The sequence below is a fragment of the Xenopus tropicalis genome, chromosome 1 (assembly GCF_000004195.4).
Source record: "Xenopus tropicalis strain Nigerian chromosome 1, UCB_Xtro_10.0, whole genome shotgun sequence".
Lineage (NCBI taxonomy): Eukaryota > Metazoa > Chordata > Amphibia > Anura > Pipidae > Xenopus > Xenopus tropicalis.
The window spans coordinates 82,742,312-82,766,866 of record NC_030677.2 but is presented as its reverse complement, the minus strand read 5'-3'; the positions used below and the strand labels follow the sequence as shown (position 1 = coordinate 82,766,866).

Sequence of the window (24,555 nt, the reverse complement as noted above, 5' to 3'; positions counted from 1 at the left end):
TGTAAAAAATACCAGTTTTATTAAGCTATCTAAATTAATCTATAAACTAAAAAAAGGCAGACTTCCATTTAAATGAATACATCTTACAAATACTTTGTAATTGCAAACTTATCACAATGTGTTGGCATTAACTGCATATGGCAGTTAAAGCCCCTGAGCACAAAAGAAGGACAGTAATAACAGTAACAAAAATGTTAGGATAACTGAGATTATATTCTTTTTCCTTTTGTTTCTTAACAATTATACAGTTTCTCTGAAAAGAAGGGATACAATGAATCTGTAAGTATTTGAATGATCCATGCCTTAATAGTAAACAATCATTTGCTTTTAAAATTTGAGAAATGAAAACAATGCATCAATTGTGATCAAACAAATGACCTCTAGAGCTTTAAAGTCACATGACTCGAGGTTTAAGGGATTCATTTGGCTGAATAGTTGGGTTTCAGCAAAAACTAGTGCTGGGTTTCAGTTGAATCCCGGATTTGGTACATACCTACTAAATTAAGAATATGGTGAGAGCAAGGTTCTCTGTCTGGATCACGTGAAATCAGGAATCGGAGACACCTGCATAGCTTGAGAATAGCATAAAGTCCGAGAGTGCTGCCTGACATTGGTATGCAATAAAAGTGTTCACTTAATTGACACAGAAACCACATTAGGACAGAAGTGTCACATATAAGATCATCCTACAGTGGTAAAGAATAACTTAATACAAACTTAAAACAAATGATTTACTGGGCACCATTATTAAAACCCAGTCTTTGTTTAGCCCGCACAAAGAATAAATTACTAGGAGCCAAACAACTCAAGCAAACCTCAAAATTATCCATAATCCACTTTTTCAACTGCTTAAGGGCAATGACAGATGAGATTAGTTGCCCTCTACTGCAGGGGAAAACAAATGCATCGCTTCAGCTTTCCGAAGTTGCGCCTCGAGGAAACTTTAAGCTACAGTACTTCAGAAAGTAGCTGTGCCACGTATGTTTCCCCACCAGCTATATGCTTTTTAGGAGGTTTTATTGCAACAAAATGTTGGCATATTCAAGCATGCCAATGTAATGATATATGCTGGTACTTCATAGACAATAATGACTGCGACTTACTAGCTATTCTAGTCAGTTTTTTAGTATTATAGACTTATTACAAATTAATATACCAACTGTCAGATGAGAGTTAACAAAATAAGAAAGAAGAAGCTACTAGGGTTGCCACCTTTGCTGGTGGCTAAACCTAAACAAGGGGGGCGGGGATGATGACCCCAGGGGTGGGGCATCGATACTGGGGGTGGGCATGATGATGTCAGGGGTCGGCACATTGATGTTAAATTGGGTTATAACAATGGGGTAGGGTTATTGCATCTCTTAGATGCAACTGGCTGGATATCTGTATGAAACAGACAGCTCTTTGAAAAAGTGGATGCCCGGTTCATAAAACTGTACTTGATGATAAATAAGCCATGTTTATAGAAAAAATCACAGTATCATAATATTTAAGTATTTTTAATTTAAAATTATTGTTTGGGTTTCACAAGGCTGACAGTAGAGACCCGGACAGGTTAAAAAAAAAAAAAAACTCTTCAGGTCAAAACCGAACAGGTGGCAACCCTTGAGGCTACAGCAGTGCATAGTAGCCACACATAAAGGAAAGCAGGAAGTGCAGCTGGGATCATATTAAATATTATGTTACTGGGGCTCATGAAAGATGAAAAAATTAGTCTTAGAAGTCACTACTGTATTAACTGCAAGAAAAATGGCTGTAACATTTTCTAAAGAAAATTCAAACATAGTGAAATGCCTGTCCTTCCTGCCAATTCTTTCAAGTCTTGGGAGGACTTCAGATTGCTCCCCAGCATGTGCAATACAAAACCCAGTGAGTAGTGTAATATCTGTGCAACTATTTCCCAAAAATGCTGACACCATAGATTTTAGCCAGAATATAACATCAGGATAGGTCCTTTCAGCATCAGATAGTACTGTTAATTACATATTTGTTATTGTTTTGTGTCCTTCTTACTGTTCTGCCATGATCTCCAAACCTGTTGAAATCAGAGTGGTCGGCTTCTGCACTCTCTCCTCTCTGCATAGGCAATAAGCAAAATAAAAAATATAGCAAATAACAAATATACCATTAGTGGTACTATCTGATGCCTATCCTGATGTTAGATTTTGGCTGCTTCTTACAAATGTCAGTGAAAGCTCTGCATTGCCATCTAATACACCACAGCATAGTTCAGATAGTTGCCAAACATGGCACCAGTCTTTGCAAGAAATAACCAGAGTTGTGTTTCATCAGCGTTTTTATAATCTTCCCTTAATGGATTGCAAGAATTGCCATCCAATATGGCCTTCCTGTCACCTGTGTGTCTGTCTTCATTTTTGGGAAATAGTTGCACAGATATTACACTTCTCTTTTGTTTTTTTATTGCCCATGCTGGGGAGCCGTTCCAAGCCTTGTCAGAAGTGGCAGCAAGGGACAGACATATCACTACAAATCACTATATTAAGAATTTTCTTCAGACAGTTTTACAACCATTTTTCTGCCAATTGATACAGTAGTGGTATAGGTACACATGATATTGCTACTACACACCATGGGGCAGATTTTTATGCTGTGTAAAAAACGGCACACATCACCAGGCTTTGCCATGTAAAAAATGGAGTAAAGTTTTTTCTGAGAGCAACTTCTGCCAGAAATAATGGTGTCAAATCTGGTAATCAGACAGCGTAAAATAAAACACACCTTAAGGCTAATACCACATGGAGCGTATTCTCGGCAAGCTGAAAAACTCTTTCCTAGAATATGCTACATACACTTCAAAATCCTCCTACCTGTACCTGCACCCAATAGCATTGAATACATTCAGGTGCAGGCACATATAGCTGATATCCGTCAAAAACCGTGAAACTTCGCATTTTCGGCGGATATCGGCTACATGTGCCTGCACCTGAGCGTATTCATACTATCGGGTGCAGGCACAGGTAGGAGAATTTTAAAGCGCACGCAGCGTATTTTAGGCAAGTTTTTCAGCTTGTTGAGAATACGCTAACTATGCTACATGTGGCATTAGCCTCATAATTTCGCCATTTATCTTACACAGTTTTTTTACAGTTTTTGTTTCTGAATGGCTTCCACGACAGAGAATATGTATTCTGATTTTAACATCAGGCTGTTTACTCCTCTCTTAAGGTCAAAGAACTCCTAGGTGACTTCTAATATTTTAGATGTAACAGTAGGGGGTATGGAATCACTTTTTTGGAATTGCTTTTTTTTCTCAATTCGAGAGGAATGCAGTGAAAAAATGTGTATTTTGTATAAAACTTTTTTTTTAAAAACATTTAAAAAAAAAAAATGAAAATTCACTAGAAAAAACTCATCATGTAGAAGCTGATGAAGTTGTATAGAAATCTATATGAATATTCTCTAACAACTGTTTATTTATTTTACCAATTTACTGGGAAAAAAGAAATACGATTCTTAAACTGCTCTTTAACAGATGTGGCCAATGTATGAACAAGTGACATGGGATGGGATATCATTCAGCCTCGTTGAAAATGTATGGAAATATTTGATTTACACTAGTGTGTGACTTTTTTTTTAGGGAAAACACACTTGACTATTCAGTTAAAGTTTTTACTTAAATAAGCTAGCGTTCGAGAAAAAATGTAAACAGTTGCTTGCGTTTTGTCTGTGTTTTTCCTGCGCTCACAATTTTTTTTCTTGGATTACATTTTTTTCATAAATCTGCCCCATAATGCTTTCTGATTCTGACTTAGGGGTGATCTGTATATAAGACAAGAATATTTGAAAAGCCACTATTATCATGCACTCAACTGAGTGTCTATACTGATCTATAAACCTGCAAATTCAGTCATTGGTCTGAGAAAGGCTGAAATATTTCTACCACTAACTCTTATGGCATGGGCCCAAACTGCAATATTTTTACCTACAGATCACAAAAAGCAGGTGTTTATCTGGGGGTTCAGTATTAACATGAGCAAAAACATCCATCTATTTTCACCTAAATGGCATCAGAAAGTGGCAAACATAGGATATATTTCACCATATATTTATAAATTATTCACTAGTATACTCTGCTTGTTCACACAAAACATGCAAAAAAAAAAATCTTTAAAACTTTTACAATAGTTGTTTTGTAGTGTGCACAGAAGAAAAATAATTATTACTATACTTTTTTTTTTTAGAGTTGGACTAACAACCACTTCTACAACCTTTGATAAAAAAATGTTTACCTTTAAATCATTAAAGAATTTAAATAGCTAAAAATAACAGAATTGTATTTATGTTTAACTATGTCTGGCCAACTTACTGTAATATTCACATGCACACTGTATAATGGTGACACTGACGCTCTCTAGTTGGTCATATTATCTTCATACAGTACTTGGCAAACCAAGTTATTATAACTATAATTAATAGCCTGCAAAACAACTACCAAATACCTTATTTATGAGCACCAGAACTGGGCCACAATGCTGACAGAAATATTTCTTTGCACATGTACACATTCCAAGGCACATATAAAGTGAATATCTAATAAATCTATAATAATTTACTGAAAAAAATTTCAGCAAAGAGGTACAGAAAATGAAGATGCAAAAAAGGGTTTCTTGGTCCTTACTTCTGCATATGGTTTTTATTTTTTGGGTTAAAGCATGGTGATATGCATCCCAATTCCACAGTGAAGTGGCTATACATTACCGCATATAAGAAAGCACTAGGGATGCTACTTTTGTGTAAAACAATAGTGCAATAGTACCATTTTCATTTGTTCCTCTCAATTAAGGCTTCACCTACAAGTAGTACTGACAGAGATACTTATTGGGGGGGGGGGGGGGGATGGGGCACAATCATATTATCCATTAATTGTCCTCCTGGCTGAAGTAATATCGCACAGGCGGTCCAGGCAAATCTTCTTCTTCGTCTCTTTCTGGTGCAAAAGACACAGTCAGGTCAACATATTTTCTGCTTATCCCTGGCTTTACAAGTTTGTGCATCCTGCAGGGGAATAAAAAATTAACAGGCATTTATTGCCAATATTCATTATTCACTACACATCCATCTTTGTTAGAACGTTAGAGTGATTACTCATCATCACAATGGTACTTGTAAAGCCTCATCAGTCTTTTGCTTTTTTTAGGCTACAATCATTAAAGGCTCAGCTGGTGGGTACTTAGGTGGCTGGTTCAAGAGATATACTCTTTGTTAAAAGGTATTACTTGGCAGAATACTCGAAAAGATTTAGTAATGCAGAAAGTGCATTAGACAGAGAATGATGCACCTTGCACTACATTGCCTTGGCTGGCCCACTTGTTGTGCTCATCCTGCTAAAGCACTCTGACCCAGACAAAAGACAGAACCATAAGACACTGATAAAACAGGGCAGGTGGCTGGTTACAATTTGCCCTTACTACAATTAGCATAAGACTCTCTATATTCTTCCCTATAGATCTGAAATATACTGGATGATTTTAAACAAGAATATGTATTGCTATGGAACAAATCAGAGGCTTTTTTCAAGCCAAATACCTATATAGTTGAATAAAACATAGTTTATAGTATGTATGGCAAGGAAATTACAATTAGAAAGCACTTACGTTAGTTTCAGTCTTTTTGCGTGACCAGGCATAACTGGAACATAAAGCATTTTGACTCCTTGTATTACCATTGTTGGTTCAATACCATACTGCTCCTATAAAATGTATATATAAGTAATGTAAGGAACACAGCGATGCAAACAGTATTGTGGCTGACCAAACCAGATTGTTCCCAGCAAAAAAAAAAAAAAAAACAACAAAAAAAACAATGCATTTTTCTCTACAGGTGGGCTATACATTTCTAACCTACTAATAGAGACAAAGGAAATAGAGCCAGGTTTGCAAAATAAAGAAAACAAACTGGGACAAGAAATAAAAGTATTAAAGAATTAAAATTTAATGGGTACAACGTATTGCTTTATTTCATGTTAGGAACAGGCGTCACAGAGGAAGAGGGGGGCAGGCAGTCTGTGGTGGATTTTAATTAAATATTTGCTACTCCAGAGCTAGTGAAACCCCATTACTCTTATGACTAAAAAGTAATTTCAATCATTTTGAGGTGTTAAAAAGAACTTGAAAAATACAGCAAAAAATACAGCAGTGTAGTATTCTGTTAACATTATACCAATATAATATTTTGGTCAACAATAAATATATCCTTACTTTGACTGCATTAATGAAATCTAAAAGGGTAAAGTCTTCCTTTCCATAAATTGTCCACCTGTCCCAGATGGTAAAAGAAATGCCATTTCTGAAAATTGAACAAACATACAATTGGGTGACTAAAATGCTCTATTTTCTGTGATGCATCCTTTTTCAATGTGTTTTTACTTTGCAATGTCAGTACATAATTTTGCAGGAAAAAAAGGGGGAGGAGGCCAGGCAGGTATCTCAATGACTCTCCTCCGCCTAGCTACATATATTTGCTTTTCAGGAATGAAAAGTTAGGATTTGGGCTGCAAACCTCTACGCTTAACACAAAGCTAAGCATGGGCTTTGGTTACTAAAATAAACAAAAAAATGCAGCAGATTAAATTTGCTTTTATTGTTATTCTATTAATCTGGAAAATGATGATAAAGATTGGTTGCTAAAAATGTCTGCCTTCTATACCTTCGGTAATAATCAGTAATCATTGCAATCATTCCTGGGAAACTTTGGTAAAAAAAAAAAAATAAATCATTTCAAAGTCTGATGAGTGCATTGCACAAGTATGGGATCTATTATCTGGACTTTGGGTTTTCCAGATAAGGGAAATTTCTGTAAACTGGACCACCATTGTGTACTAAGCCAAAAAGAGTCATTTTGCCACCAATAAGGATTTATGCTAGCCTGGTTAGGATCAAATACAAGGCACTGTTTAATTATTATGTAATAAAACTAAATAAAATATTTATTTGCTAAAAAATGGACTCTATTGGAGATGAACTTTCTGTGCTTTGGAGCTTTTAGGATATTGTGTTTCCATATAAGAGATCCCTTACCTGTATCATATCACTAAAATACTGTAAGTACTTTATTAAAAACTGCCAACCAATCATTTTGTGAAGGTATCTGTTTCTAAATAGATGGTCACACCTGATATTTGTTCTTCTTACTTCTGCAGCTTCAGTAAACACAATAATTGGAATTGCAAGATTGAAAAAGCAATTTCTGTAAACTTCAAACGGGTGTCCTCCTACCACTTTTATCAACTCCAGAGCAACCTAAGGAAATAAAAAATGAAATTAATAAACATTAACAGTAAAATAATAAGCATTAGGAGTTTGTCAAAATTGCCACCTCAGATGTGACAAAACTACTACAGGTATGGGATCTGTTATCCGGAAACCCATTATCGAGAAAGTTCCGAATTACAGAAAGGCCACCTCCCATAGACTTCATTATAAGAAAATAATTGTAATTTTTAAATATTATTTCCTTTTTCTCTGTAATAATAAAACAGTAGTTTGTACTTGATCCCAACTAAGATATAATGAATCATTATTGGAGGCAAATGGAGTTTAACCCTTTTACTGCCAGCCATTTTGGTCAAAGCGGAACTTGTATTGCCAGACAGTTTTTGAACATTTTGCACTGTTTCACTTTAGGGGCCTTTCCTCGGGGGGACTTTTAGTTTACCAAGGAAAACAATATATCGTTTTTTTCAGAACAACCTAAGCTTTCAAAATATGGTAGAATTTTTGTGTAATTCCAATTCTGTAACAAGATATAGGCTTCTAAATGTCTAAAAATGCAAAAAAAATCAAATTTTCCATAATATAATCACACATACTAGAAACAAAAATTATTTTATGCACGAATATACAACTGATTTGGAAAGTCCCATGTCTCCTGAACGTGCCAATACCAAATATATATAGTTTTATGGAGATTTCTCACTTGTATAGGTCAAAAACTCCCAGCAGTACACTACCAAATTCCCAAAGCACTGCTCCAAAAAAACTGCATACTTTGGATTTCAAGGCCAAAATTCCACTAACAGAAGGTTTATCCCAGAAAATTGTACATTTTTGGAAAGAACAGATTCTGGGGAATACAGAATAGGCACAACTGTCTGTCTACTCCAAACTATCAAGTCGCAATGCTTTCCTAAAGTTATTGGTTTTTATCAAAATTTGTGATTTTTTTTAAAAATCGCTTCAAAGCTTCTAGTCTATAGTATCTTATCTCCTACAGGTCATAAAGTAACCAAATAAAACACCCTAAATATGAATGCCTGGGGTCCACTGAACAGTTTGATGCCCAATATGTATAGGTTTACCTAAGTATGTGGCATGTAGGGGCCCCAATGTGAACATACCCCATATGAACTGTCATTTCTGTCATTTCAGCTTCTGCAAAATCAACACATTTACATCATTATATGTGGGATGAAGCTAGTAAAAAGTACGCTCACCCCAGAAAGTCATATATTTTTGGAAAGTACACATTCCCCCGAATCTAAAATGGGTACCCATGTCTTTCTACTCCAAAGTACCAAGCCGCACAGCTTTTCTAAAGTTAGCAATTTTGATGACATTTCCAAAAATCCCCTCAAAGCTTCCACTTTGAAGCATCTTATCTCCCACATAGCATTAGGTACCAAGATAAAACACCCTGAATTTGAACGCCAGGGGTCCACTGAACAGTTTGATGCCCAATATGTATAGGTTTACCTAAGTATGTGGCATGTAGGGGCCCCAATGTGAACATACCCCCATATGAACTGTCATTTCTGTCATTTCAGCTCCTGCAAAATCAACACATTTACATTATTATATGTGGGATAAAGCTACAAAAAAGTACGCTCACCCCAGAAAGTCATATATTTTTGGAAAGTACACATTCCCCCGAATCTAAAATGGGTACCCATGTCTTTCTACTCCAAAGTACCAAGCCGCACAGCTTTTCTAAAGTTAGCAATTTTGATGACATTTCCAAAAATCCCCTCAAAGCTTCCAATTTGAAGCATCTTATCTCCCACATAGCATTAGGTACCAAGATAAAACACCCTGAATTTGAACACCAGGGGTCCACTGAACAGTTTGATGCCCAATATGTATAGGTTTACCCAAGTATGTGGCATGTAGGGGCCCGAATGTGAACATACCCCCATATATACTGTCATTTCTGTCATTTCAGCTTCTGCAAAATCAACACATTTACATCATTATATGTGGGATAAAGCTAGTAAAAAGTATGCTCACCCCAGAAAGTCATATATTTTTGGAAAGTACACATTCCCCCGAATCTAAAATGGGTACCTATGTCTTTCTACTCCAAAGTACCAAGCCGCACAGCTTTTCTAAAGTTAGCAATTTTGATGACATTTCCAAAAATCCCCTCAAAGCTTCCACTTTGAAGCATCTTATCTCCCACATAGCATTAGGTACCAAGATAAAACACCCTGAATTTGAACGCCAGGGGTCCACTGAACAGTTTGATGCCCAATATGTATAGGTTTACCTAAGTATGTGGCATGTAGGGGCCCCAATGTGAACATACCCCCATATGAACTGTCATTTCTGTCATTTCAGCTCCTGCAAAATCAACACATTTACATCATTATATGTGAGATAAAGCTACAAAAAAGTACGCTCACCCCAGAAAGCCATATATTTTTGGAAAGTACACATTCCCCCGAATCTAAAATGGGTACCCATGTCTTTCTACTCCAAAGTACCAAGCCGCACAGCTTTTCTAAAGTTAGCAATTTTGATGACATTTCCAAAAATCCCCTCAAAGCTTCCATTTTGAAGCATCTTATCTCCCACATAGCATTAGGTACCAAGATAAAACACCCTGAATTTGAACGCCAGGGGTCCACTGAACAGTTTGATGCCCAATATGTATAGGTTTACCTAAGTATGTGGCATGTAGGGGCCCCAATGTGAACATACCCCCATATATACTGTCATTTCTGTCATTTCAGCTCCTGCAAAATCAACACATTTACATCATTATATGTGGGATAAAGCTACAAAAAAGTACGCTCACCCCAGAAAGTCATATATTTTTGGAAAGTACACATTCCCCCGAATCTAAAATGGGTACCCATGTCTTTCTACTCCAAAGTACCAAGCCGCACAGCTTTTCTAAAGTTAGCAATTTTGATGACATTTCCAAAAATCCCCTCAAAGCTTCCACTTTGCAGCATCTTATCTCCCACATAGCATTAGGTACCAAGATAAAACACCCTGAATTTGAACACCAGGGGTCCACTGAACAGTTTGATGCCCAATATGTATAGGTTTACCCAAGTATGTGGCATGTAGGGGCCCGAATGTGAACATACCCCCATATATACTGTCATTTCTGTCATTTCAGCTCCTGCAAAATCAACACATTTACATCATTATATGTGAGATAAAGCTACAAAAAAGTACGCTCACCCCAGAAAGCCATATATTTTTGGAAAGTACACATTCCCCCGAATCTAAAATGGGTACCCATGTCTTTCTACTCCAAAGTACCAAGCCGCACAGCTTTTCTAAAGTTAGCAATTTTGATGACATTTCCAAAAATCCCCTCAAAGCTTCCATTTTGAAGCATCTTATCTCCCACATAGCATTAGGTACCAAGATAAAACACCCTGAATTTGAACGCCAGGGGTCCACTGAACAGTTTGATGCCCAATATGTATAGGTTTACCTAAGTATGTGGCATGTAGGGGCCCCAATGGGAACATACCCCCATATGATCTATCATTTCAGCTCCTGCAAAATCAACACATTTACATCCTTTATGTGGGATAATGCTACAAAAAAAGTACATTCACCCCAGAAAGCCATATATTTTTGGAAAATACACATCCCCCCGAATCTATAATGGGTAAATATTTCTTATTGCTACAAAGTACCAAGCTGTAAAGCTTTCCTAAGTTTGCAGATTTATATGACATTTTCGAAAATCGCATAAAAATGTTGCAATTTGCCGCATTTATCTCTCACAATTTCTTGATAAAGATCAGATAAAGACAAATCACCCCAAAAAGGAACACCAGAGGTCTACTGAACAGTTTGATGCCCAATATGCATAGATATACCAAAGTCTGCGGTATGTACTGAACCCAAAATGAAAATAGCGCATAAGGATTTCTCGCCTGCCAGCTCAGCTTTTGCACACAGAGCCCCCTGTCAGTGTATTATGTGCCAAAACTTCCCCTAACCATACAGTGACCCCCACAAAACCATATATTTTTGGAAAGTACACATTCTGACAAATCCAACAAGGGTAAAGAGTCCTTTCTACACCAAAGTACCAATCTGCAGAGCTTTCCTAAAGTTATTGGTTTTTATGACATTTCAGAAAATCGCCTAAAAATGTTGCAATTTGTCGCATTTATCTCACACAATTTCTTGCGTACAAAGGCAAGTCACCCCAAATAGGAACACCAGAGGCCTACTGAACAGTTTGATGCCCAATATGCATAGATATACCAAAGTCTGCGGTATGTACTGAACCCTAAATGAAAATAGCGCATAAGGATTTCTCGCCTGCCAGCTCAGCTTTTGCACACAGAGCCCCCTGTCAGTGTATTATGTGCCAAAACTTCCCCTAACTATACAGATCCCCCACAAAACCATATATTTTTGGAAAGTACACATTCTGACAAATCCAACAAGGGTAAAGAGTCCTTTCTACACCAAAGTACCAATCTGCAGAGCTTTCCTAAAGTTATTGGTTTTTATGACATTTCAGAAAATCGCCTAAAAATGTTGCAATTTGTCGCATTTATCTCACACAATTTCTTGCGTACAAAGGCAAGTCACCCCAAATAGGAACACCAGAGGCCTACTGAACAGTTTGATGCCCAATATGCATAGATATACCAAAGTCTGCAGTATGTACTGAACCCTAAATGAAAATAGCGCATAAGGATTTCTCGCCTGCCAGCTCAGCTTTTGCACACAGAGCCCCCTGTCAGTGTATTATGTGCCAAAACTTCCCCTAACTATACAGAGACCCCCACAAAACCATATATTTTTGGAAAGTACACATTCTGACAAATCCAACAAAGGTAAAGAGTCCTTTCTACACCAAAGTACCAAGCCGCAAAGCTTTCCTAAAGTTATCGGTTTTTATGACATTTCAGAAAATCGCCTAAAAATGTTGCAATTTGCCGCATTTATCTCACACAATTTCTTGCGTACAAAGGCAAGTCACCCCAAATAGGAACACCAGAGGCCTACTGAACAGTTTGATGCCCAATATGCATAGATATACCAAAGTCTGCGGTATGTACTGAACCCTAAATGAAAATAGCACATAAGGATTTCTCGCCTGCCAGCTCAGCTTTTGCACACAGAGCCCCCTGTCAGTGTATTATGTGCCAAAACTTCCCCTAACTATACAGATCCCCCACAAAACCATATATTTTTGGAAAGTACACATTCTGACAAATCCAACAAGGGTAAAGAGTCCTTTCTACACCAAAGTACCAATCTGCAGAGCTTTCCTAAAGTTATTGGTTTTTATGACATTTCAGAAAATTGCCTAAAAATGTTGCAATTTGTCACATTTATCTCACACAATTTCTTGCGTACAAAGGCAAATCACCCCCAATAGGAACACCAGAGGCCTACTGAACAGTTTGATGCCCAATATGCATAGATATACCAAAGTCTGCGGTATGTACTGAACCCAAAATGAAAATAGCGCATAAGGATTTCTCGCCTGCCAGCTCAGCTTTTGCACACAGAGCCCCCTGTCAGTGTATTATGTGCCAAAACTTCCCCTAACCATACAGTGACCCCCACAAAACCATATATTTTTGGAAAGTACACATTCTGACAAATCCAACAAGGGTAAAGAGTCCTTTCTACACCAAAGTACCAATCTGCAGAGCTTTCCTAAAGTTATTGTTTTTTATGACATTTCAGAAAATTGCCTAAAAATGTTGCAATTTGTCGCATTTATCTCACACAATTTCTTGTGTACAAAGGCAAGTCACCCCAAATAGGAACACCAGAGGCCTACTGAACAGTTTGATGCCCAATATGCATAGATATACCAAAGTCTGCAGTATGTACTGAACCCTAAATGAAAATAGCGCATAAGGATTTCTCGCCTGCCAGCTCAGCTTTTGCACACAGAGCCCCCTGTCAGTGTATTATGTGCCAAAACTTCCCCTAACTATACAGAGACCCCCACAAAACCATATATTTTTGGAAAGTACACATTCTGACAAATCCAACAAGGGTAAAGAGTCCTTTCTACACCAAAGTACCAAGCCGCAAAGCTTTCCTAAAGTTATCGGTTTTTATGAGATTTCAGAAAATCGCCTAAAAATGTTGCAATTTGCCGCATTTATCTCACACAATTTCTTGCGTACAAAGGCAAGTCACCCCAAATAGGAACACCAGAAGCCTACTGAACAGATTGATGCCCAATATGCATAGATATACCAAAGTCTGCGGTATGTACTGAACCCAAAATGAAAATAGCGCATAAGGATTTCTCGCCTGCCAGCTCAGCTTTTGCACACAGCCCCCTGTCAGTGTATTATGTGCAGTAACCCCCCCTAACTATACAGTGACCCCCAGAAAACCATATATTTTTGGAAAGTACACATTCTGACAAATCCAACAAGGGTAAAGAGTCCTTTCTACACCAAAGTACCAATCTGCAGAGCTTTCCTAAAGTTATTGGTTTTTATGACATTTCAGAAAATTGCCTAAAAATGTTGCAATTTGTCGCATTTATCTCACACAATTTCTTGTGTACAAAGGCAAGTCACCCCAAATAGGAACACCAGAGGCCTACTGAACAGTTTGATGCCCAATATGCATAGATATACCAAAGTCTGCAGTATGTACTGAACCCTAAATGAAAATAGCGCATAAGGATTTCTCGCCTGCCAGCTCAGCTTTTGCACACAGAGCCCCCTGTCAGTGTATTATGTGCCAAAACTTCCCCTAACTATACAGAGACCCCCACAAAACCATATATTTTTGGAAAGTACACATTCTGACAAATCCAACAAGGGTAAAGAGTCCTTTCTACACCAAAGTACCAAGCCGCAAAGCTTTCCTAAAGTTATCGGTTTTTATGAGATTTCAGAAAATCGCCTAAAAATGTTGCAATTTGCCGCATTTATCTCACACAATTTCTTGCGTACAAAGGCAAGTCACCCCAAATAGGAACACCAGAGGCCTACTGAACAGATTGATGCCCAATATGCATAGATATACCAAAGTCTGCGGTATGTACTGAACCCAAAATGAAAATAGCGCATAAGGATTTCTCGCCTGCCAGCTCAGCTTTTGCACACAGCCCCCTGTCAGTGTATTATGTGCAGTAACCCCCCCCTAACTATACAGTGACCCCCAGAAAACCATATATTTTTGGAAAGTACACATTCTGATGAATTCAAAATAGGTAAAGTTATTTTTGTACACCAAAGTTACACCTGGCAAAGCTACGCTAAAAACAGATCAGGAACACTTATATAGGGATAAAATGTGATAAAACCACAAAAATTGTGCAAATCAGTGAAACAACAAAATAAGTTACATGACAGTGTAATTAGTGGCCAGAATATCTGATCCAATAGTTACGCTGTCAAAATAAACAGTTTTTAGGTAAAAGAAAATAAAAACAAAGTGGTAAAATGAAAAAAAAAAAAAAAAAAAAGCAAAACAAAAAAAAACCAAAGTGTTTGTGTATACATGTGTGTACATGTGTAAAAGTTGTGTGATAGTGTGTAAGTGTGTATATGAGTGTAAATAAGTGTATAAAAGTGTGAAAAATGAAAAAAAAAAAATAAAAAAATAAAAATAAAAAAATGCTAAAATGTGTGCTGTAAGTGTGTGTAAATGTATGTAAGTGTGTATAAATGTATGTAAATGTGTGTATAAGTGTGTAAAAGTGTGTAAATGCAATAAAAAAAAAAGTCCTTACCTGTTCCTGAAGACCGATCGCCTCCTTCCTCATTTGGGCCGGCGCTGGGGGAGAGGGAGGAAGCAGGAAGCAGCAGATGCGATGCGATCGCATCTGCTGCTTCCTGGAGGGTCCTGCGAGCGATCGGCTCGCAGGACCCTGATGACAGCCCCCCTGGCACATTGCATGCCGCCGCTGCAGAGGGCAGCGCTTAAACGCCAACGACGTATGAGACACGTCGTTGGCGTTTAAGCCCTTTTACTGCCAGCACGTATGCCATACGTGCTTGGCAGTAAAAGAGTTAAATAATGTTTAAATTATTTTTTAAAAGACTTAAGGTATGGAGATTCAAATTACGGAAAGATCCCTTATCCGGAAAGCCCCGGTCCTGTGCATTCTCGAAAACAGGTCCTATACCTGTACTGCCAATTTTTCCTCATTTCAGTTGATTTTCAGTAGATTTTAAACAACAAACAAAGGTAGAGCAGGATATGCCCAAGATATTCTTATTGTAAAGCGCTGCGGAATATGTTGGCGCTTTATAAATAAATGTTAATAATAATAATATTCTACAAGTTACTTTTGTGGTAATACAAGTTTAAAATTTGCACCAGTTTTACTAATTCATAGCAAACAATCAGCATATAGCATTTAGTGGTCACCTGTCTGAGAGCAAACATCTTGCCATTTAATTACATCACCCACCATGGGTTTTTATATTACCTCTGTTCTGATAACGCTTCTGATTCCTCAGCTCTTCCTTTCACTTCTAAATCTGGCCATACATTTAAAGACCCACACATTTCATTTGGTAAGGCTGCCAAAGGAGTGGATCATTGCCAAACCGGCCACCCATATGCAGGGTCAAATCCTGTAGATCTGATCCATTATGTAGGCATTAGATTGTGAATTGCTTTAGCGTGTTCATGTGTTCCTACCAGATGGAATTTTTAAACCTTCCTGATACATGGCTGATTTTTTCCCAGATAGCAGTCGGCAGGCGGTCATGAGCACACCCTACATGGGCTGACGAAACTGGCAGTGTTTATCTGCATGTGTATGGCCAGCTTAAGCTGAATCTCAAAATGCCACATTTTTTCCTGAGAATCATCCTGTTACCAAAAGTAAAAGCTCACCAGAACACTGCTGATAACCCGGTTCCCAGTAAAAAAAAAAAGAATTGTGCTCAGCTGCACTGGCCACTGGAAGAATATTCCTTAGGTATCTATGCACTACATTGTATGCTTTAGCATAAAAAGGAGGTGAAAAACAACATATGTTTTTTGCACCTGGCAGGCCTTTTCAGAGTACACTAAACCCTACTTTTATTATAAAATAAGCATAGGAAAAATATAATTATGCAAATAATATTTTCCCTGTAAGTATCCTTGTAGTTAGCATTGCTGCTCTACAGCTTTTGGGCCAAAGTGTTGGTTTCCGCCAGGGCATTATCTACAAGGGGTCTGCATATTCTCTATGGGCTTATGTGGGTTTCTTCAGGGTATCTGAGTTTCCTCCTACACTCCTCCTAGCTCCTGAAAAATACTGACCATAGTATGTGTAAAAGGTAAGCATAACTGAGCAGGGACTGATATTAATGCTGCATAGTCTCTGTAAAGTGCTGTTGGTAATATCATAAATGGATAAAGCCACTGTTTTCATATATCTGTTACTGTAGGCGAACAGTGGCTTTATTTATTTGTATAGTACCAACAGCACTTAAGAACCACTTATGCAAAACCTTTGTGCAAGTGTGTGAAATTGTGGTAAACTAATAGGCAGATTGGTGCTCAGCACCTAAATAGACGTTTTATCCTTTTCACATTGCCCTGCTAATAATACTTTGGAATGGCACAATCTAAGAGGTCAGCTGGGAGACATGATTTTGGGGATAAATGGATACCAGATTTAAACTTAGCAGAAGAAGAAATGACGATCACAGAAACTATTTTGCTTGGTAGACTAAGTAAGAAGAAAACACAAATATGTTTTTGTTTCTGCTGCGAGTGCAATATCCCAGTTCTACAAATATGTATAGACCTGGGTTTTTTTTTTTTTAAAGCAAGTTAAGGAAGACTGTGATTTCAATGACCTATGTCCATGGTGCAGGTTTATTTTGACAGTTAATACTGAAAACACTCTCAATGCATGTATGTATATTGTACTCAGTTGAAAATTCTGCAACATTAATATAATACAAGATATTCATATTTGAAGTTTCATTGGCAGGGGTTGTGTGTGCACGCTAAGGATATATCTAAAGCTCCACCATATGAGGCTTTCTTTGGATAAAAGAACATAGCAGCAAAAATAGCAATTAATGCTATTACTTCAACTTCAAAGAAAATATTTTTATACAAACAGTAGAGAAATAATTGGTATGTAAATTTTAATGGTCAGTAACAACACTAGAGCTGATAAAGAACATTTAAAAGACACAAATACTCTGTAATACATCAATGAATTTTGCTTCATCTGCATGCAGATAAGAAACTGGGCAGACAAAGATGCTACAGCAAGAATGGACTTTCTTACTATTTACTGGATGTTAAGGTTCCGTAAAGTCCGTTATAAGCGAAAAATAATTATTTTTTTAATTTCCCTTTTCTCTGTAATTACAAAACAGTACCTCGTACTTGCTGAAAAGTAAGTTATATAAATCCATATTGATGGCAATCAATAGCCTAAAGGTATGGTAATTCCAGGTTATAGATCCCTTACTGTACTAACAGAAAGTTAAGGAGAGTTAAGGGTGCATTCCATCCAATATTTTTTATATTCTGCTGGTATTTTGTTTTGCAGTATTTTCTGTGATACAAAAGATCATACATTTTGCCATATGCATCATTTCCTCTCTAAAGAACTCTAAACTGTACCCAGGTTAACTTACACTATTAAACACATGCAGTTTTCAAACTAGCACACACTTACTCTTACATTTTTAGTGTGGGAAGCTTTTGCACACTCAAAACACACAGTATTTGACAAGTGTACACACACATATGTATCTACATTCCAACTTTTTTGCATGAGTGAGTGTTCCTTTTCCTAAAAAGTGTTTTGTTTGCCTACAGTAATAATGATTTGTATTTTGATCTCAAAAAATATATTATGTTTTTTTTTCTTAGGGACAGATTTAGGATTGTTTGAGCCTTTGAGCTTGAGCAATCATAAAGGAAACCACCCATAAGTTAAGGGTTCAGGCAGTTTTTTGGAGACAAAAAAAACCCATTAGATGAGGTATTTTTCCACAAGCGGGCTTTCTTAAATAAAAAAAAGTTCACCAGCTTTTCTGGGGTCAACATATTGTAATCTAGAGCTTATTTCTGTTGCAATCCTTTAAAAATTGTTTTGGTGCTTTTGGTTTATATTTGGCATTGGTACACTCAGAAGACATGGAGCTATATAATATTTCTGATATTTTATTTATCTGTATAGTTTTTCTGGATTAATTAGAAATGCAGTGAAAGAGCACTTTCTCAACTTTTTCAGCTGATTTTATGTACATGTACTGACACATGGCTGTTCAATGGAATGCACTTGTGGCTCTTTGTATTTAAACATTTGCAAAGCTTCCTTAGGTAGATTATGATGCATGCATACTAACCAGGCCTGAAACTGCTGCAGTAGCTGTAGCTATAGCAGGAATGATCTTCCCTGCAATACGCTTGGTCTTAAATCGATCAGCAGGATCAATGTTATACATCTTAGCTCTTAGGTTGGATGCTGCAGTGATGAAGGAGATATGCTCATTGCCGTCATCATCCTTTTCAAATGATAATGGAATCAGCTGGAGATCCGCTGTCAAAACAGAAATCGTAATTTAAACTTAAAGGAGACATATAGCATAAGTGAAACTAAACTTTTAGGCAGTAATGAATAATATATGGTACTGGTTTCCCTGCCAGAAGCACAGTAGAAGGGGGGCAGCCAATCACAGCCTTGCATTCACACAAGTAAAGACGGGCTTCAGTTCCCTATCTGGTTCACCTAGATGTAGATTGGTCCCTATCCTACAGTGTAGTGTGCTAAGTGCCACCAGCTCCCCTGCTGCACAGCCTGGGAAAAGGAGCCAGCAGGAAGTGGAACAGATGGGTGCAGGGTTTTTTTAGAAAAGTTATTAATGAATCAGCCTGAAACACACCAGCACATTTCTTCTATATTTAGAAGTGTATAATGCACTAATACATTCCTGTTTTTTCCTCAATAAGCCCCCTTTTAATGGGCAATGCTAACAAAGCACAAACATATTAAATTACTGTGTGGCTGACTTAACAATCACTCTAACAGCTAATGAAATGTTTGGTTTTACAGGAAAATTGTTTTTTACTGCTCTGAATGCACACAGAGAAGAACTCACTGTTCCACTGTTTAAATTATTCATTATAATTCTGACGAATCCTAGATTGCTTTGCTTACATTAATGTGCCAAATCATCAGTGACAATCTGTAGTTATATAAAGATTGGTGTGCAAAACAATTGGTATTTAGCGTGAAAACTAAGAATGACCGATAAGGAAGATTTAGGAGCAATACCTCTACAAAAGCAAGGGAAAAACCTGCAAAAAGAATATAATGAAGAATTTCCTCATATTTCAATTAAATTAAGAAAAGGGAAATAATTAAAATGTTTTACATGTTTTGTATAAGTTTAAGTATAATGTGCTTACATTTAGACACATGACCATCTGCAATAGCCTTCTCCAGCTGACTAACTGCAGTCCGTTCGTCTTCACTGCTTACTGGAATTTGGTCAGGTTTTTTCACAGTTTCATCTGTTTCTACAATCTGTAAAGAAAAAAAACAGCCTGATTTACAATGTACTAGAAAAACAGCTAAAATATATATAAATGTATTCTGTCATGATTCTTATGGTATAGGTTTTATCACTAAATTACGCTGTATACATTGCAAATAATTAATCCTAATTAAAATGTTATTCTTGAACCAATAAATGTATTCTTTTTTTAAAAAAATATTGGTGTCTAGGCAGCCATCACAGGTCATTGCACTTGATCCTGTGCCTTCAGTAACAGCCAGCGCTACATAATACAACTGCTTTGAGAAAGCTATTATTTCACTACTCAATCTTATTTCCCAATTTATGTCTTGACTTGGTTTTTTTTTTATCTTATTTTCCTGCTTCAGTGCTATTCTTATATCCACCACTAGGGGGGCAGGGGAGAATTTTTAGCAATGCATACTATTTCTGACTATTTTGAGCTATACAAAGCTGAACCCTTCTCCAGGCTTTAGGTAACCTGCTTTTTGGAAGGGTAAGGTGTAAGCCAAATGAGGCCGATTCTTGGGTTGTGGCAGTTTTGCCTATTCCCCAATTATAGTAAGTTAAGTTGAAAAAAGACGTACGTACATCACATTCAACCATAATGCCTATATATAACCTGCCTAACTTCTAGTTGATCCAGAGGAAGGCAAAAAAACCCCATCAGAAGCCTCTCTAATTTGCCGCAGAGGGGAAAAAATTCCTTCCTGACTCCAAGATGGCAATCGGACCAATCACTTTTTTTTTTTTTAATGTTGTGTATAATATAAGTTTCATAACACTATTTATATTGGCGCAGATTTAGCAACTATAACAGATAATGATGTGCTGTTAAGCAATACATACCTTATTTGATGGTGTGAATTCTTTAATTGGCATTTCTGATATTATTTTTATGATGGCCTCTTTTGATACATCCTGAAAACACACACAAAGAAAAGTCAAATAAGGTAGAATAAGAAGAGTGCATATTCTGACACAAAATCATAGGTATTTATATATCAATAAGTGTTCATCATCCTTCAAAGTCTGTTTGATTAGTTTGGTTGTCAAACAATATGTTGATTGCTTTACCCTAACACCACATTGTCACATACAGAATGTCAGTTATTTTAGCAATACTGGGAATCTTACCTTTTCAGTTAAAGGGATGCTGTGCACTTCTGCAAGCAATTTGGCGGTACTAACTATAAAACTGAGATGCCTGGGATTGTAAAAACAGCAAAAAAAAACATTAATACACTGCATAGCTACAATTCACAAAAGGAACCATGTAATATGCTATTGTATGCATTTTCACTGTATTATTTCAGGTTTTCAGGTACATAAAAATACATTACATCTTGACACAAATGGAACCATTAGGGCCGGGCAACCCTGTCGGCCACCTTGCCCCTGCACCTCCCCCATCCCCGCGTGTGCGTTACACACAATGCATAAACATTTATGTCAAGGGGTGGGGCAATTTTGTGGTCCCTCTTATAACAATATTGCCTTTTAATTCTATGAGTCAAGTCACTCTGCTGTTTTTCCAGGAGAATTGAGTTCAGCACAAAAACACAATTTCATTTGACCTTCAAGATACCCTTGGTATATCAGTTTTAGTACGCTGTAATATGACCAGTCCCACAGTTTGGGAAAACTATTTTTTAATCAACAGCTTAAGAACACCTGGTATGTAGTATTGGATAATGAAAAGGTCCTCCATGTGAGAAATGCCCACCAGCTGTTACAGAACAAGAACCGTGTGTACGTTTGGCTGGAGGTAGCTGTTCAGGGACACCTGAAGGACCACAGTCTAATATATTATATTGGATAATTTCATGTCCCCTTTAATAGCACAGATATAACATGGTGGGTTGAAAATGGACATCAGTCAAACAACAAAAACATCAAGGTTAGTGAGAGGAGGTCCAAAAAGGAGCAGAAAGATGTTAAAAATGCCAGGAATTAGCCGATACTTCTTAAAATGCAACTCTGTATATTTATTGGAGTATTCCATCCCCAACTACTATTATGGAATTGTAAAAATGTACCACATTGTGTATACAAATGGCTTTATATAAATAAAGGCATGCCATCCACTGCATAAACACACTTTAAAGCACTCATCATGTAAACTACCAAAACCAGTATTACATTAATGATGCATGATACAACAGATGTGCCACACTTATTAACTTAAAAACACTATATAAAATGTATTATATATATAGGTTTGTAAGCATACTTACAGTTGGTCTTTTGCATCAAAGTGTACTGGAGTAGGTGGTCGCTTTGGTGACTGCCAAAATAAAGCTAAAGAGGCAAGATGAGTTTTAAAATCTGTTTTATTACAAGTGGACATCATATTATATAAAACTATACTCACTGCCATCTTTTAATTGTGTGTCCAGAGGGAAAGAATGTAGTAACTGTTGCGCCTTGTGAAAAAAAACAGAGCAAAAGAATGTAGCAGCAGATTTGCACTAGCAGGGATTAAAACAGTATCATCATGAGTATATCAGCAATAGGGCCAAATTTAATTTGATGAGATAAGATCTCCTAGTGTAAATCCATATCTCCCCTCTATTGGGTTTATATAAACCATTAAAATTGTTTTTCTCATCAGATTGGGCCCATAACACCCCATTTACATTATGCACCTGTTTCCAGCCACAATTGAAGTTCTTGCTAATATACTAGGCATTCTTAGGTAAACTTCAAAAGAACAATTAGACTTTCAGCTTGAGTTTTAATGAGACTAAAAGATAAACAGGAGAGGGCCTGAGTAGAAAACATAAACAAAAAAATGACCTCAAATAGCAATGTTTTTTTTGGCTGCCAGGGTCAAATTGCAGCAGATGCACATTGGAGCTGGTATTATGGGATAAAACCCTGTAATATGGGTAAAAAAACAATATGTGTCCAAAATAGCAATTTGCCCACTGCACTTGCATTTGTAAATAACCCCTTATAAATGCAATGTGATGTATGCTAACACAAGAAGTTCCTGTCGTGAGCAAGAGTAATCCTTTTATCTTTGCTTAAGTGAAAATTATAACTTCCTCTATAAGTCTGATCAGATGACTGTGGATAACTGTTTTTTGACCAGTTAACTTACATTTGTCTTAGTGGGGATTTCATCACATGAAAACAAATATAAACTTCATCTTTTATAAATATGTGTTAATAAATAATAATGACCTAACATGAGTCCATTTATTACCAACCTTGTGTCTGAAGTACTTTTCAAACTTGTGCCTTGCAAGCTCCAAACACTGGGTCCAATTTCTAGGTTTCCGATTTAGCAATTTAACAACATGAAAACAACCTTCTAAACTGTCGCCACACTGTATTCTCTGAAAAAATAACCAATAAAGATGTTTCTATAATTTAATCCTTTCCACATAATAATTACATCATTGCAACAGTTAAGCTAATACCCTTTTCACAGGGATGCATAGCAGATGGCTCTGCTATGTGGTAATTCCTTGAAAAAGCTTAATTTAGCATTCCTAAGGGATAGCTGCTTTACATTGTAAGCCCTAGGGGTCACTACACAATTACAGACTTTTATTCCAAAAACTGCACATTTACAGGAATGTATGCTGCACAATTACAGGCACATATGTTCCAAAAATACCTTCTATCTTAAAAGGGGATTCACACTGTGGTCTATAGAAACTAGAAATATATTTGTTTGTGCAATTGATCCCCTATTATATAAACACACATTAAAACCACAAGTTGTATTAAGTTAATCTAACTCAACTGTTCCAACTGACTGAAATACATTGTGTACTTGTACTCACAAATTAACTATGCAATTGGACTAATAACATCCTACCAAAGCTGTGTAGAATAAACAGCAAAGTGTCTCAGCAAACAAGAACCTTTGGGGCTTTTTTGCATTTGTAAGCCATTTCTGCTCTAATGCTTGAAACCTATATAGACATGCTTAAGATATATGCACAAATGTAAAAGAAGCATTTGTAGCTTTATAGTCATACCTGTAGGACATGCTGTGCAGAAGAATGAGTCTGCCAAAATTTGTTGTATAATGATGGTTTATGGGAGAATGAGCTTTCAAACTGCAATTTATGGAGTGAAAAAAAGAACGAGTTATAAAAAAAAACAAACTGATTCTCTCATTACAAACTACAATAGTCAAAGGTATACAAATAATTTACCTTATCTCTTGCCCACTGTATTGTATGCTCAATAGTTGCTGGAAAGGACTTTAAAGTACAAAATGGTATTTCTTCATCAAGGGGATCCCGCTAAACAAAATATATAGTCAATTAAGCATAATCATTACTACACTGGTTTGTAGATAGATTCTCTTAGGCTGATGGCAGACGTGGCGTAGGGCTGATATTTCCGGCAAGCGGAAAAACGCTTGGCGAAAATACAGCCCTATGCCTGCTACTTGTGCCTACACCCGAATGAATGAGATACACTCGGGTGCAGGCACATGTAGCCGATATACGCAAAAAAACGCGAGAGAATGCGTTTTTTTTGTGTATATCGGCTACATGTGCCTGCACCCGAGCATATCTCATTCATTCCGGTGCAGGCACAAGTAGCAAGCGTAGGGCTGTATTTTCGCCAAGCGTTTTTTACGTCTGCCATCAGCATTAAGCATGTGGCCTAGACATGCTTCTAAGATCCAACCAGCTGAGCAATAGCTTATATGTTGCATCCAAGCCCAGAAAACAGGCTCCTGCAATAAAGTAGATGCCAATTAATTATTTTTTTAATGGGGTTAATTAAGTGCTATAGGCAAACAATCTTGGGTTAAAGGAACAGTAACACCAAGAAATCAAAATGTATCAAAGTAATTAAAATATAATGTACTGTTGCCCTGCACTGGA

General features: G+C 37.0%; 1 protein-coding gene across 3 annotated transcripts in view; it reads right to left on the bottom strand.

Annotated features, from left to right (window-relative positions):
* uba6 (ubiquitin-like modifier activating enzyme 6) overlaps positions 1–24,555 on the bottom strand; it is a 49,308-nt gene continuing 24,753 nt past the window's right edge. For all 3 annotated transcript variants that reach the window (XM_002936463.5, XM_012955400.3, XM_031903364.1), the window contains exons 21-33: positions 23,872–23,961; positions 23,692–23,772; positions 22,912–23,040; positions 22,071–22,122; positions 21,934–21,997; positions 20,834–20,903; positions 20,546–20,617; positions 19,587–19,704; positions 18,524–18,717; positions 7,132–7,259; positions 6,219–6,306; positions 5,616–5,710; positions 1–5,016 (exon numbers count right to left, since the gene is read on the bottom strand). In XM_002936463.5, the coding sequence (XP_002936509.3) occupies positions 4,881–5,016; positions 5,616–5,710; positions 6,219–6,306; positions 7,132–7,259; positions 18,524–18,717; positions 19,587–19,704; positions 20,546–20,617; positions 20,834–20,903; positions 21,934–21,997; positions 22,071–22,122; positions 22,912–23,040; positions 23,692–23,772; positions 23,872–23,961 (1,317 nt within the window). In that variant the 3' untranslated portion in view covers positions 1–4,880. The remainder of the gene's footprint in view (positions 5,017–5,615; positions 5,711–6,218; positions 6,307–7,131; positions 7,260–18,523; positions 18,718–19,586; positions 19,705–20,545; positions 20,618–20,833; positions 20,904–21,933; positions 21,998–22,070; positions 22,123–22,911; positions 23,041–23,691; positions 23,773–23,871; positions 23,962–24,555) is intronic.